The sequence below is a fragment of the Carlito syrichta genome, unplaced genomic scaffold (assembly GCF_000164805.1).
Source record: "Carlito syrichta isolate Samal-C Ts95f unplaced genomic scaffold, Tarsius_syrichta-2.0.1 Scaffold303210, whole genome shotgun sequence".
NCBI classification, from domain to species: Eukaryota; Metazoa; Chordata; class Mammalia; order Primates; family Tarsiidae; genus Carlito; species Carlito syrichta.
Window position 1 is genome coordinate 59,791 of NW_007247306.1, and position 11,085 is coordinate 70,875.

The following is an 11,085-nucleotide window of genomic DNA, read 5'->3' on the forward strand; positions in this document are numbered from 1 at the left end:
GGGAGGCCCCAGCTCCCTGGGGCCGGGCCTCACCAGTACCCTCCCTCTCCCGACACCCCATTCCTGGCCCCCATTTGCTTAAACTGGGCCTTCCTACACCACCTCCTGCTCTTGCCCTTCTCCCTTCTCTTGCTCCCCTCCTTTTCCCTCCCTTCCCCTCCCCCTTCCTTTTCCCGGCTCCTTTTCCCTTCCATTCATCTTAAAGGAAGGAAAGGACTGAGTTCCCCCTCGAGGGACACACCCAGATTTTCCTCTAGTGTGGGGAGAGGTCCTCCCAGAAGCCTTGAGTTCCTCCTGACCTCCAGGGTGTGTGTTTGTGGGAGGGTGAGCTTGGAGGTTGGTGGTTGAGAGCGATAACAAGCTGGCAAACTCATATGTGTCAGAGAGGCGCCGTGTTAGAGCCTACATTTAAGCCCACAGAAGGGGCAACCCGCAAGACCTGACGGTGGGAGATGGAGTAGTGATGTGATGGGATCTCTGCACACACATGTGTGAGTGACCTGTATGTGTGCATTCCAGTGGGAGTGCTGGGAAGCCTGTGTATATGCACCAGGCAATGGGCCTGTGAAAGGGGCCGGAGCAGATGTGACTGTCAGAAGTCACGCATGCCACAGGAGCTAGGCCTCCTCCCCCTCAGGCAGGAGGCATGTGTGGTGCCTTTGTCACTGGGGGTGTTGGGGGCGGAGGGCTGAGTGAGAGGGGGTGTGTGGATGGCAGGGCTTGGGCCTGACTGGTGGGTGAGTCCGAAGAAGTGTAGGATGACATGGAGGTGTGGGGAGGGACCTGTGCAGCCCCAGGTGGAGGTGTCAGAAGGCATGCTTCTTTACTTGGCACCTGCACAAGTGGTTCTCTGGATCTGGAGGAAGCTGGGAGCACCTGCTGCCTTGGCTGTTGGGAGAATGCCTTGTCCCTCTGGGATTGTCTTAGAGTCCCAGGCTCTTCTGGGTTTGGGCAGAGGCTTTTGTGTCCCTGTGAGTCTTCCCCCAACATTCCTTTAGGCTCTGAGGGGGAGGGGGCCTAACTCATGAGGGAGGAGAAGATTCCTGAGACCTCCCCCACTCCCCCACCTCCTCACATGCCACTAGCTTCCCTGCCCCTCCCTGGAAGGGAAGGGTGATTGTACCCATTCTGAAGTAGGGCAAACTAAGAATTTACGGCTGGCTCAGAAGAGGATTCTGGGTGTGGATTTTCAGCAGTTCTTTGGGCCCAGGCTAGGGCTGGGGCTGGGGTCGGGGGAGGTTTCTGGCTCAGAACCTAGAACCTTAGCTCATCTGGTCCAGGGTGGGTGGGTGGTGAGTCTGGGGCTTTACTTAGCTTTCCCAATCCTGGTGGGTCCTGCTCCCCAAGGCACTGACCTGTGGCCTGGACCCACCCTCCACCCCATGCGCAGTACAGCGGGGGCGGGCGGAGGGCGGGGCTGCTGCCAGATCTAGTCAGACAGGTGGAGCCGCCAGGGCAGGAGTCTCAAAGAGCCAGGCTCCGGGAGAGGAAGGGCTCTGCGAGAGGAGAGTGGAGCGCGCCGGAGAGGAGAGGCTGGAGGTGAGAGCCCTGGGAAAGCAAGGGAGAAACCTAGGGAGATGAGTGTCCCAGAGGGGAGAGGAGGAATCCGTGGGCAAAGTTCCAGAAAGGACAAAAAGGACCAGGGAGATCCGAGTCCTAGCAGAGGAGAGGATGGTCCCTAGAAGGGACTGGACTGGAGGGACCAGGGAGATGTGAGGGCAGGAGAGGAGAGACTGAAGGGGAGAATCCCTGGGGAGAAGAAAGACCCAGAGCTAGGGAGGTGAGGGACTTGGACGAGGAAAAGTGAGGAGGTTCATTCTGTAGATGAACTCCCTGTTGATGAGGAGGCAAGACTCTCCATAAAGAGACCAGGATTTGAGAGTTCTCTTGTGGAGGGAGAGGGGAGAGGAGCAGTGAGGAGAGAAGAGTAAGGTGTGGAGAGGAAGGGTGGAACATCCCTTTCCAGGCAGGCAGGATGTGTAGGGAGCAGATATTCCTGCCAAACTGACTCCTCCTCCTGCTAGTCCCCAGCAATTCCTTCCTTCCACTGTTCTCTGCCCTTTCTGCAATGAGGCACCAGGAGTTGTCTGGTTCTGTCTGGTCTCTGTGGGATGGGGGTGCACAGTGATCTCTGTCTGACACCGACCTCCGTACCTCCCCAGAGTCCTTAACCAGGATGGAGGCTGTTGTGAACTGGTACCAGGAGATGATGAAGCATGCAGGTAAGATACTGTCCACCACCTCTTTCCTCCCTTCTTCTCTGGTATCCCTGGATCTAGGGCTGACTCCTAGTGGAGAGTCCCTGTGCACCCCTTGGCCCTTTGTGCCCTGACCTCATGTCTGTAGACCTGGTGAAGACCCTTTGAACTCTTTGACCATCCCTGATTCCTTTAACCCTTATTCACAGATCCCCGGATCCAGGGCTACCCTCTGATGGGATCCCCCCTGCTAATGACCTCCATCCTCCTGACCTACATGTACTTCGTTCTCTCATTGGGGCCTCGCATCATGGCCAATCGAAAACCCTTCCAGCTCCGTGGCTTCATGATTGTCTACAACTTCTCATTGGTGGCACTCTCCTTCTACATTGTCTATGAGGTGGGCCTCTGGAATGGCCTGGGCTTTAATTCCTGCCTGCAGGATAAGGGGTGGGCCACAGGGCCCGAGCATGGCATCTGTTTTTTCTGGAGAGACTCAGTTTCATGTCTTCAGCTAGTGAAGGGATGGCTGGGCTGGGAGGGGAGAACTGTGGTGGTCTAATCCACACCCCTTCGTAGTTTCTGATGTCTGGCTGGCTGAGTACCTATACCTGGCGCTGTGACCCTGTGGACTTTTCCAACAGCCCTGAAGCACTTAGGGTAAGTAGGGGCTGGGTCTAGGTCATAAGCAACCTGGGGGATAGGAGCAGTGTGGGACCTGTGCTCATGCCAGTTTGGGGAGGCTCTTGGAGTAGTGTGTAGGGTCCTAAGGCTGCCCTGACTTTTTGCAGATGGTTCGGGTGGCCTGGCTCTTCCTCTTTTCCAAGTTCATTGAGCTGATGGACACGGTGAGTAGGTAACATGAGATGTGAGAACTTGAGAGAGAACAAAGGGGAGAGGCCCAGGTTATGAACCCCCTTCTCTCACTCTTCTCTCAGGTGATCTTTATTCTCCGGAAGAAGGATGGACAGGTGACCTTCTTACATGTCTTCCATCACTCAGTACTTCCCTGGAGCTGGTGGTGGGGAATAAAGGTTGCCCCAGGTGAGTGGTAAAAGGCCTTTGGGGGAAGGGGGTGGGCACTGGGGATGAGGCTCAATTCTGTTGTTTTCTTGTTCACTCACAGGTGGAATGGGCTCTTTCCATGCTATGATAAACTCCTCTGTGCATGTCATCATGTACTTGTACTATGGATTGTCTGCCCTTGGTCCTGTGGCTCAGCCCTACCTTTGGTGGAAAAAGCACATGACAGCCATCCAGCTGGTGAGGAGCCATCCCAACATTCCTAGTCTGGATCCTGCCTTGTCCAACCTATCTCACTTTTGACCCCATCCCTCCCCACTCAATGTTTCTTCCTCTACCCCCTCTTCCCCTCTAGTTCTCCCACTGTTCCCTCTGACCCTTGCCTTTTTACTCCTAGATCCAGTTTGTCCTGGTCTCACTGCATATCTCCCAGTACTACTTCATGCCCAGCTGTAACTACCAGTACCCAGTCATTATTCACCTCATCTGGATGTATGGCACCATCTTCTTCATGCTGTTTTCAAATTTCTGGTATCACTCTTACACCAAAGGCAAGCGGCTGCCCCGTGCACTTCAGCAAAATGGAGCTTCAGGAATTGCCAAGGTCAAGGCCAACTGAGAAACATGGCCTAGATAGGCGCCCACCTAAGTGCCTCAGGACTGCACCTTGGGCAGCATCCGTCAGTGCCCTCCCCATCACCTGTGACCAGGGCTTATGTGGTCAGGACTGAGCAGGGGACTGGCCCTCCCCTCCCCACAGCTGGACTATAGGGACTACCGCTTCCGTTCCTCACCTGCTTCTCCCGGCCAGCTCCAGGGATGTGGCCTCATTGCCCTCCAGAGCTGAGGGCTAAAAGGGCTGGACACTTACTTCCCCCTCCCTGTCAAACTTGGGAGAGGAGCACTCAGGGCTGGCCCCACCAGGGTCTTGTGGCCTTTTTCCTCACACTGAAGAGGTCAGCAATAATCTGTCACTGTGGACCCAGTTTCCCTCCTCCACTGAAGCAGGAGCTTCTGGCCCAAAGGTCAGGGTGGGTGGGGGCCTAGGAATACAGCCTATGGAGGCTGCTTACTCACTTGTGTCTTAATTAAAAGTGACAGAGGAAACCACTGAGGCTGTGTGTGTACATGCATGAATGGAGGAGGTGGGATGTTCAGCTTGCTGAGCCCTGTCTACAGACAGGAGGGACATTTGTAGCTCTCTGATCCTAGTAGAAAGGAGCCCCTTGGAAAACTGTTGGGACATAGGTCATGAGAAGAGAAGAAAGGGGACATGACTTTATTAGAAAAATAAAAAAGAACTGAGGTGATAGGTTGGTCTTCAACGAATGCCTTGGTGGATGAGGCTGCTTTTGGCCGCACTAGCCTTCTCCCGCTCCCGCCGCCGTGCAGGGTCCAACTCAAAACAGCGCCATAGCCTCAAGGTCTCATCTGCTGCTGCTGATGCCACTGTGGCTCCATCTGGGCTCATGGTCAGACTCAGGACCCGGGATGTGTGACCTGATCAAATAAGAGCAGTACATATGAATGTAGACATGCCAGTAGCCCTCACAATTTTGATGGCCACCTCCCTTTTTTTTTTAACAGCTTTATTGAGGTATAATTCTCATGTCATAAAATCCATCCTTTTAAAGTGTACAATTTAGTGGTTTTTAGTATTTTTTACACAATTGTGCAACCATTAAAATCAATTCTAAAATATTTTTGTCACTCCCCATTAAGTTTTCCCCTCAGTCCCTAGCAACCATTAAAACTATCTATTTTGTCTGTCTGGACATTTTACATAGAAGTCATACAATATGTAGCCTTTTGTGTTTGGCTTTTCACTTAGGCACTACTTTACCTTTGAGCTCAGCCACCTTGGCCATAGTTGGGTACTTCCAAATAACCAGCTGGTTCTGGGCAAAGCCATGGCCTGAAATGAGCTCCTTGTAGTGGGGAGACCAGAGAATGGAGCACACCTGTGGAAAGGGATGGTGTGAGCATGGAATACAGCCCTGGCTGCTCAAACCAGAAATGAGTCCATTCTAGCATTAAGCAGCACAATCCTTATAAAAGTCCTGAGAGACAATCACAGATGGTCCCCAACTTAACAACTTTATGATGGATTTATTGGGGCATAAGTTGGGGAGCATCTATTACCCATTTTACAGACAAGGAATCAATCAGTAGTAAGTTCAGCAAGTTGCTTAAGTCACATGCGAATTAAGTTAGTAGGTGGCAGATCCCATGTAGAATGAAGTTGCTTGTGGGGAGAGTGGAAGGAGAGGAAGCTGAAGTAGCTGCAGGGAAGCCCACCAATAAGAGCCTCAAATATCTCTAACGGGTTTGGATCATATGCCATAGGTGATGGGAGCTGCTACAGGTCTAAGGAGGGCAGTAACAGACCACAGCATAGAGGACAGAGTGGAGGAGATAACACAAATAATAAAGAATAACAGACCAGTGAGCGGTGAGGAAGTTGTTGAAGTGGGTCTCCACTGGGAAGAAGGAGGCTGAGGGGAAGGGGACAGATATGAATGGTATTTTGAGGTAAAACTGTTATGACATCTCCTGGTGAGGAGGATGAAGGATTCTAGGAGGCTGTTCAGATTTTTTGAGCAGGTTCTGCCACTCTGAAGCAATATAAGAGAAGGAGAAACATTTCAGGGAGTCAAGGGAAAGTGACAAGTTTAATTTAGGACATATTCAAGTGGTGGTACCTATAGTAAATAGAGTTGGAGACAGTCACAGACCATTTGAAATGATTTTGAGTGAGAGCTGAATTTAGGAATCAGAGTGTAGAGTTGGTAAAGCCATTGGAGTGGGCATCTGGGAGAGAGGCACCTCTGGGAGTGACAGGTAGCAACAGGTAAAAGACTACCTGGGAATGGGTATCCACAGCACTCAGACAGGCCCCAGAGCAGACGTTCCATATGCGAATGTGTCGATCACTGGTGCCCCCTCCTGTTGCCAGGACATTGGACTGCCAGGGACACCAAGCTACAGCCTAGGTGGGATAAAGGCAGGGTCAGCAGGTACTAGAGCTAGACAAGGAGCTATATGGGTCACACATTAATCTAATCCCACCATCCCATCTCCCCTTAACAATCCCCAGGTTATTGGTGAGGGTCTGCAGAGGCCTCAGCCCAACCCCACTCACCTTGACAGCCCCTTGATGCTGAGTGAATGTTTGCAGAGGAACCCAGCCACCCTCTCCTGGAGCACTAGGCCACACATTGACCAAGTTATCATTGCCACCACTGGCCAAATGTCGTCCATCTGGGGCCCAACGCAGTCCACACACTTCCTGGCTGTGGCCACTCAGTGTGGCCACATGGTGTTCTGCTACCCGAACATCATGGTGGTGGATATGGCCGGCGCGTGAGCCACTGGGGAAGGGAAGAAGGTAATCAGATTCTGTGGTAGCACCAAACACAAGCCAGAGCTGTTTTGTTCAGAGGTGTACAGGCAAGGGAAGAGTGGGCAAAAATCAGACTGATTTTGCCACAGACTGGCAAAAACCACTAACCTGGAAAGGATATAGCTGTTCCAACTTAGGGAACCTACTCGAGCAGAGTGACTGGTCATATTTCGAAGCCGTTTCTGCTGTTGCACATCCCATAGCTAGAGAGAGACCACTAGGATCAGAGCCTGGGACTTCTTGGCATTAACATCCTCCAGCCAGGCAAGCCCCCAGGTCTGATGAGGCTAGAGTTGCAGTACAGGGACAAGTCTCACCTGCACCTCAGCACTGCTGGTGCCCACAGCCAAGTAGTTGCCCTCTTTGATCCAGGCCACAGAGGATACATATTCCCCAGGCTGCTCCATTTGCAACAACTGAAGGATGTCACCAGAGCCAGCACTCCACAGGTACACGCTGTTATCCAGTGCCACAGCCAGTACGTTCCCAGAGCTCCAATCCACAAGGTTCAAGTCTGCCAGAGATGGAAAGACAAGAGCATGAGTGCCCTTGCATGCCTGGTTCCCCTCTTTGTCTATTTCCCAGGCAAGGATAAGATTGCACTTACAGTAGTCATTTCGGATTTCAGGGGCATCCAGGATCCGGTCTGGCAGGGAGGGAATGTAACGGCAGGTCTTTCGGCTGGAGCCAGGTGTGGCCTTCTGGCTATAGAGTACTTTCAGTCTGTTCTGGTAACCTATGGCAACAAAGCACGTCTAGACACTGGAAAAATCGACACCTCCCTAGCCCTCAGTTTTAGGTAGGAAGAGCAGACAAACATCTCCCCTCAGCCCAGGGAATGAACTGATACCTCTCTCCAAGAACCAAGACCCTCGGGTCTTACCCTCTGGGGCATTTTGTGGTTTTCCACTGAGCCGAAGGATCTTGGCTTCCTCCACATCAAAACCGTTCAGATTCAAAGCCCAGGCTTTCTGATGTTCCTGGCATAGAAGGGTGGTGGTGAGGCAGGATGGTATTACCCAAAGAACAGTCAAATCCCGTGCCTTGAACCCTCTGAGACACATACCTTCTTGGTGGGCGTCTGGTTGTCTTCCGGCTGATTCTCCTTGCTTAGAAGGAAGCTGGCCACCTCCATCTGAGAAGCGCTGCGATGGGGGATATAGCGGTCGCCGCCAGGCTTGCTAGGAGTGGTCTGAACTTTGGAGCTGGATTTGCCTGGGGCGGAGAAAGAGAAGCCAGACGGTGTGACCAGGCTCCCGGGGGTAAGCGAGCACGAAAGATGCTCTCAGTCGTCCACTCTCGCACCCGGGTTCTTTCGCACCCCACTGACCGGGAGTTCGGCCCGGAGTCCTGCCGGCGCTGTGAGATCGGTTGGCGGCCCGCATGGGCGAGGGGGCCGGGCCTGCGGCCTCCTTGGCCTTGCGCTGCCAGCGCGCAGGGGGCGCATTGGGGATGGGTGCGTCCAGCTGCAGAAGCGAGTGCAGGTCACTCTCGAACACGAACTGCGCCATGGACGCCGGAAGGGGGAGGGGTCCTCCTGGCGTCGGTGCCCGCTGAGCTCTGGAGGAAGGGGCGACCGTGCTCAGAGGGCAGCGAAGGTCTCCTTCGCTCTCGGTCAGCCACACAATCGGGGCCACCCACGGCGACAGCCCTTCCGGCCTAGCACAGCGGGCTGCAGCCCAACCCCAGATAGCCCAGGCACCTCTCACCGTGCGCTCTTGATTAGGTTCCAATCCCGGACCGGCTTCTGCAAGACGGGCTTAGGCTTCTTAAACTCTCCGCTCCGAGCACTCATTGGCTCTTTCAAAATCCAACCGACGCACCCGTCGCCCTCGCCCATTGGTCTCTACAGCGCAGGGGGCGGGTCTTCCGGGGTAAGTCTCAGATATCACGAGAATCCAGCCTAGGAGCATGATTTGAAGGGTGGGAGACAGTCTGAAAGCTGCTCGCGGATAATTGGTGTCTGAAAGCGAGAGGGGCGGGGCGGGGCGCTCTTGGGGGCGGGGCCTGCGCTGCTTCCGCGTGTCTGATGCGCTGCCATTCACTCCTAGGAATTCCTGCATCTGCTGCGAGCCTGAGGTGTCCGGGTGCTCCGGGGGGTCTGAATGCCTGCGGATGCTCACACTTAAAGCCTGCGCGTGGGTCGTATTCTTGATACACACGTGCAGAGAGAACACAAAGCGCTGGAGCCAGCCAGAGGAGAGAAGGGAGAGCCGGCGGGTGGTGGGACGGCCCAGGGGACGGAGCCAGACCCTTGGGGGCGGGAAGAAGCCAGGGCTGGGTGGGGTCATCCCGCCGTGCGTGGCGTCTAGTGGGAACCCTGCGGGAGAGGAAGTAACACAATTGTGTGTTTGGTGTGTTTGCTGTTTTGCTAACCGGGAAAATGAGTCTGAAAGAGGGGAAGTTTTTAAGGTCTAGAAAAAGGATCAGGATTCAAACCTGCCTGTCGGAAGGTAGGTTAGGCTGCCCTACAGGAGATGTTGTGACTTGAACCCCATGGGACTTTCTTAGACGTGTCCCCCTCCCGGCAACAAGCCCATGTTTTACAGATGGCGAAACCGAGGCCCAGGGAAGGGATGTGTCCGAGGTGCAAAGAAGTTGGTGGTAACCCAGTTCTGCTTCCCATTCAGCCCCGTGCTCTGTCTTGAATGAATTGTGTGAATGTGCTCAGAGGTGAATAATACAAGTAATAGTGGATAGCACTTATTGATCTTCTGCTAACTTCTGTGTTGAAAGTCTATGTACATTATACAATTCAATCCTTAATCCCTAAGGTAGATACTGTATCTGCATTTTACAGAAAAAGAAACCGGGTCAGAATGAGGTTAGAAACTTACCCAAAGGCACACAGAATTTTCTGGATACCATAGCATACTGCCAGGATTCAGGGATAGTCAGATAGTTTAAATCCTTCAGGATTTAAGTTGTTTAATTTAATCCCCGAATCCTGGCAATATGCTGTGGTATCCAGAAAAAAATCAGGAAAAATTAGATTTTTCAATCAGCCTAAAATCAATTCTGATGATAGATAAAGACTTGGAGCTCTTTGTCCCAATTTACTGTTATCTTTTACTTTGAAGCATTCATGTTCTCTGTTTCCAGGCATCTTGGAAAACAGAGTTGGATGTGCTGGGGTTAAAAGTGGGACGTTCCTGAACCCCAGAAATCATAGAAAAGGTCGTCTAAGGCCAGGTGTAGTGACTCACACCTATAATCCCAGCACTTTGGGAGGCCAAGGTGAGAGGATTGCCTGAGTCCACAGGTTCGAGACGAACCTGGGCAACTTGGCGAGACCTCATCTCTACAATAAATAAAAAAATTTGCGGGGTGTGGTGGCACATGCCTGTAGTTCTGGAAGGCTGAGGCAGAAAGATTGCCTGAGCCCAGCAGGTCACGGTTACGGTGGCCGAGAGTATGCCACTGCACTCCATCCTGGGTGACAGAGTGAGACTCCAACTCAAAACAAAAAAAATTAGCTGGGTATGGTGGCATATCCCTGTAGACCCAGCTACACAGGAGGCTGAGGCAGAAGGATTGCCTGAGCCAGGAGTTTGAAGCTGTGAGCCATGATCATGCCACTGTACTCCAGCCTGAGTGACAGAATGAGACCCTGACTCAAAAATAATAATAATAAAAACAAAGGGATGAAGAAAGGCAATGGAGATTATACGGACATGGATTTTGAAGTGGGAGGAGTTCTATGATGTAAAAGTGGTCAAGTAGAATGATGGCAGAAAGGGTAAGAATTGGCTATTGAGAAACATTGCTGGTGACTTTGGAGAGGACAGGATCAGGAAAGTGGGTATCTGAGATCCATTTGGAAGGGGTTGCAGAGAAAATGGGACAGGGAGAACGTGGAACCAAGCATAGGCTCCTTGTGTGATTTCCATTGTATTCATTTGCTAGAGTTGGCACAAACTGGGTGGCTTAAATGACAGAAATCCATTGTCTCACAGTTCTGGAGGCTGTAAATCTCTGGTCAAGGTGTCAGCAGAGTTGTTTCCCTCTGAGAGCTGTGAGGAAGGATCTGTTCCATACCTCTCCTCTAGCTTCTGGTGGTTTGCTGGCAGTTTTTCGCTTGTAGAAGTGTCACCCCAATCTCTGCCTTCATCTTCAGTGGGCTTTCTCCCTGTATCTGTGTCCAAATTTCACTTTTTGTAAGACTACTAATCAGATTGGATAGGGCCCATGACCTCTTAACTAATTGAAATCTGCAACGACCCTATTTCCCAATAAGGTTACATTTGAGGTACTAGGGCTTAAGATTTCAGCATCTGAATTTGTGGGATGGGGGGACAGGTGGAGGGACACAACTCATAATATCCTCCCACTGGTGGAATTCAAACAGAAACCATTGCTCAAGGGAATGAGTTGATGCAGGCCATATGAATTAGCCTTGCACAGCACAGGACGAGGTGAAGAAAGATGGAGAGTAGGTCTGGATAGGGAAAATGGATGACA

At 52.2% G+C, this 11,085-nt stretch overlaps 2 protein-coding genes across 4 annotated transcripts; one reads left to right on the plus strand and one right to left on the minus strand.

Annotated features, from left to right (window-relative positions):
* Positions 1–48: 48 nt before the first annotated feature.
* Positions 49–4,331, plus strand: ELOVL1 (ELOVL fatty acid elongase 1). 3 transcript variants are annotated; one of them, XM_008058082.1, is made up of 8 exons: positions 49–306; positions 2,163–2,222; positions 2,408–2,598; positions 2,778–2,858; positions 2,990–3,046; positions 3,137–3,242; positions 3,325–3,461; positions 3,619–4,331. In XM_008058082.1, the coding sequence occupies exons 2-8, from the start codon at positions 2,177–2,179 to the stop codon at positions 3,838–3,840; spliced, it is 840 nt and encodes a 279-aa protein (XP_008056273.1). In that variant the 5' UTR covers positions 49–306; positions 2,163–2,176; the 3' UTR covers positions 3,841–4,331. The 3 variants fall into 3 exon arrangements, with proteins under 3 accessions (XP_008056273.1, XP_021568036.1, XP_021568037.1); XM_021712361.1 differs by lacking the exon at positions 49–306 and adding an exon at positions 1,228–1,539; XM_021712362.1 differs by lacking the exons at positions 49–306; positions 2,778–2,858 and having other exon boundaries at positions 2,166–2,222; positions 3,619–4,323.
* Positions 4,332–4,484: 153 nt separating this feature from the next.
* Positions 4,485–8,320, minus strand: CDC20 (cell division cycle 20). The gene is made up of 10 exons (XM_008058083.2): positions 7,955–8,320; positions 7,691–7,839; positions 7,508–7,604; positions 7,232–7,360; positions 6,942–7,138; positions 6,733–6,827; positions 6,364–6,592; positions 6,085–6,210; positions 5,065–5,182; positions 4,485–4,721 (listed from the first exon to the last, which is right to left on the minus strand). The coding sequence occupies exons 1-10, from the start codon at positions 8,133–8,135 to the stop codon at positions 4,543–4,545; spliced, it is 1,500 nt and encodes a 499-aa protein (XP_008056274.1). The 5' UTR covers positions 8,136–8,320; the 3' UTR covers positions 4,485–4,542.
* Between the last annotated feature and the right edge of the window lie 2,765 nt (positions 8,321–11,085).

Coding starts and splice junctions, on each gene's coding strand:
- ELOVL1 (XM_008058082.1), top strand. CDS start 2,177: ATGGAGGCTGTTGTGAACTGGTACCAGGAGATGATGAAGCATGCAG. Junction 2,223..2,407: donor GGAGATGATGAAGCATGCAG/GTAAGATACTGT, acceptor CCTTATTCACAG/ATCCCCGGATCCAGGGCTAC. Junction 3,243..3,324: donor GGGAATAAAGGTTGCCCCAG/GTGAGTGGTAAA, acceptor GTTCACTCACAG/GTGGAATGGGCTCTTTCCAT.
- CDC20 (XM_008058083.2), bottom strand. CDS start 8,135: ATGGCGCAGTTCGTGTTCGAGAGTGACCTGCACTCGCTTCTGCAGCTG. Junction 6,828..6,941: donor CCAGCAGTGCTGAGGTGCAG/GTGAGACTTGTC, acceptor GTCTCTCTCTAG/CTATGGGATGTGCAACAGCA. Junction 6,593..6,732: donor AACAGCTATATCCTTTCCAG/GTTAGTGGTTTT, acceptor TCCCTTCCCCAG/TGGCTCACGCGCCGGCCATA.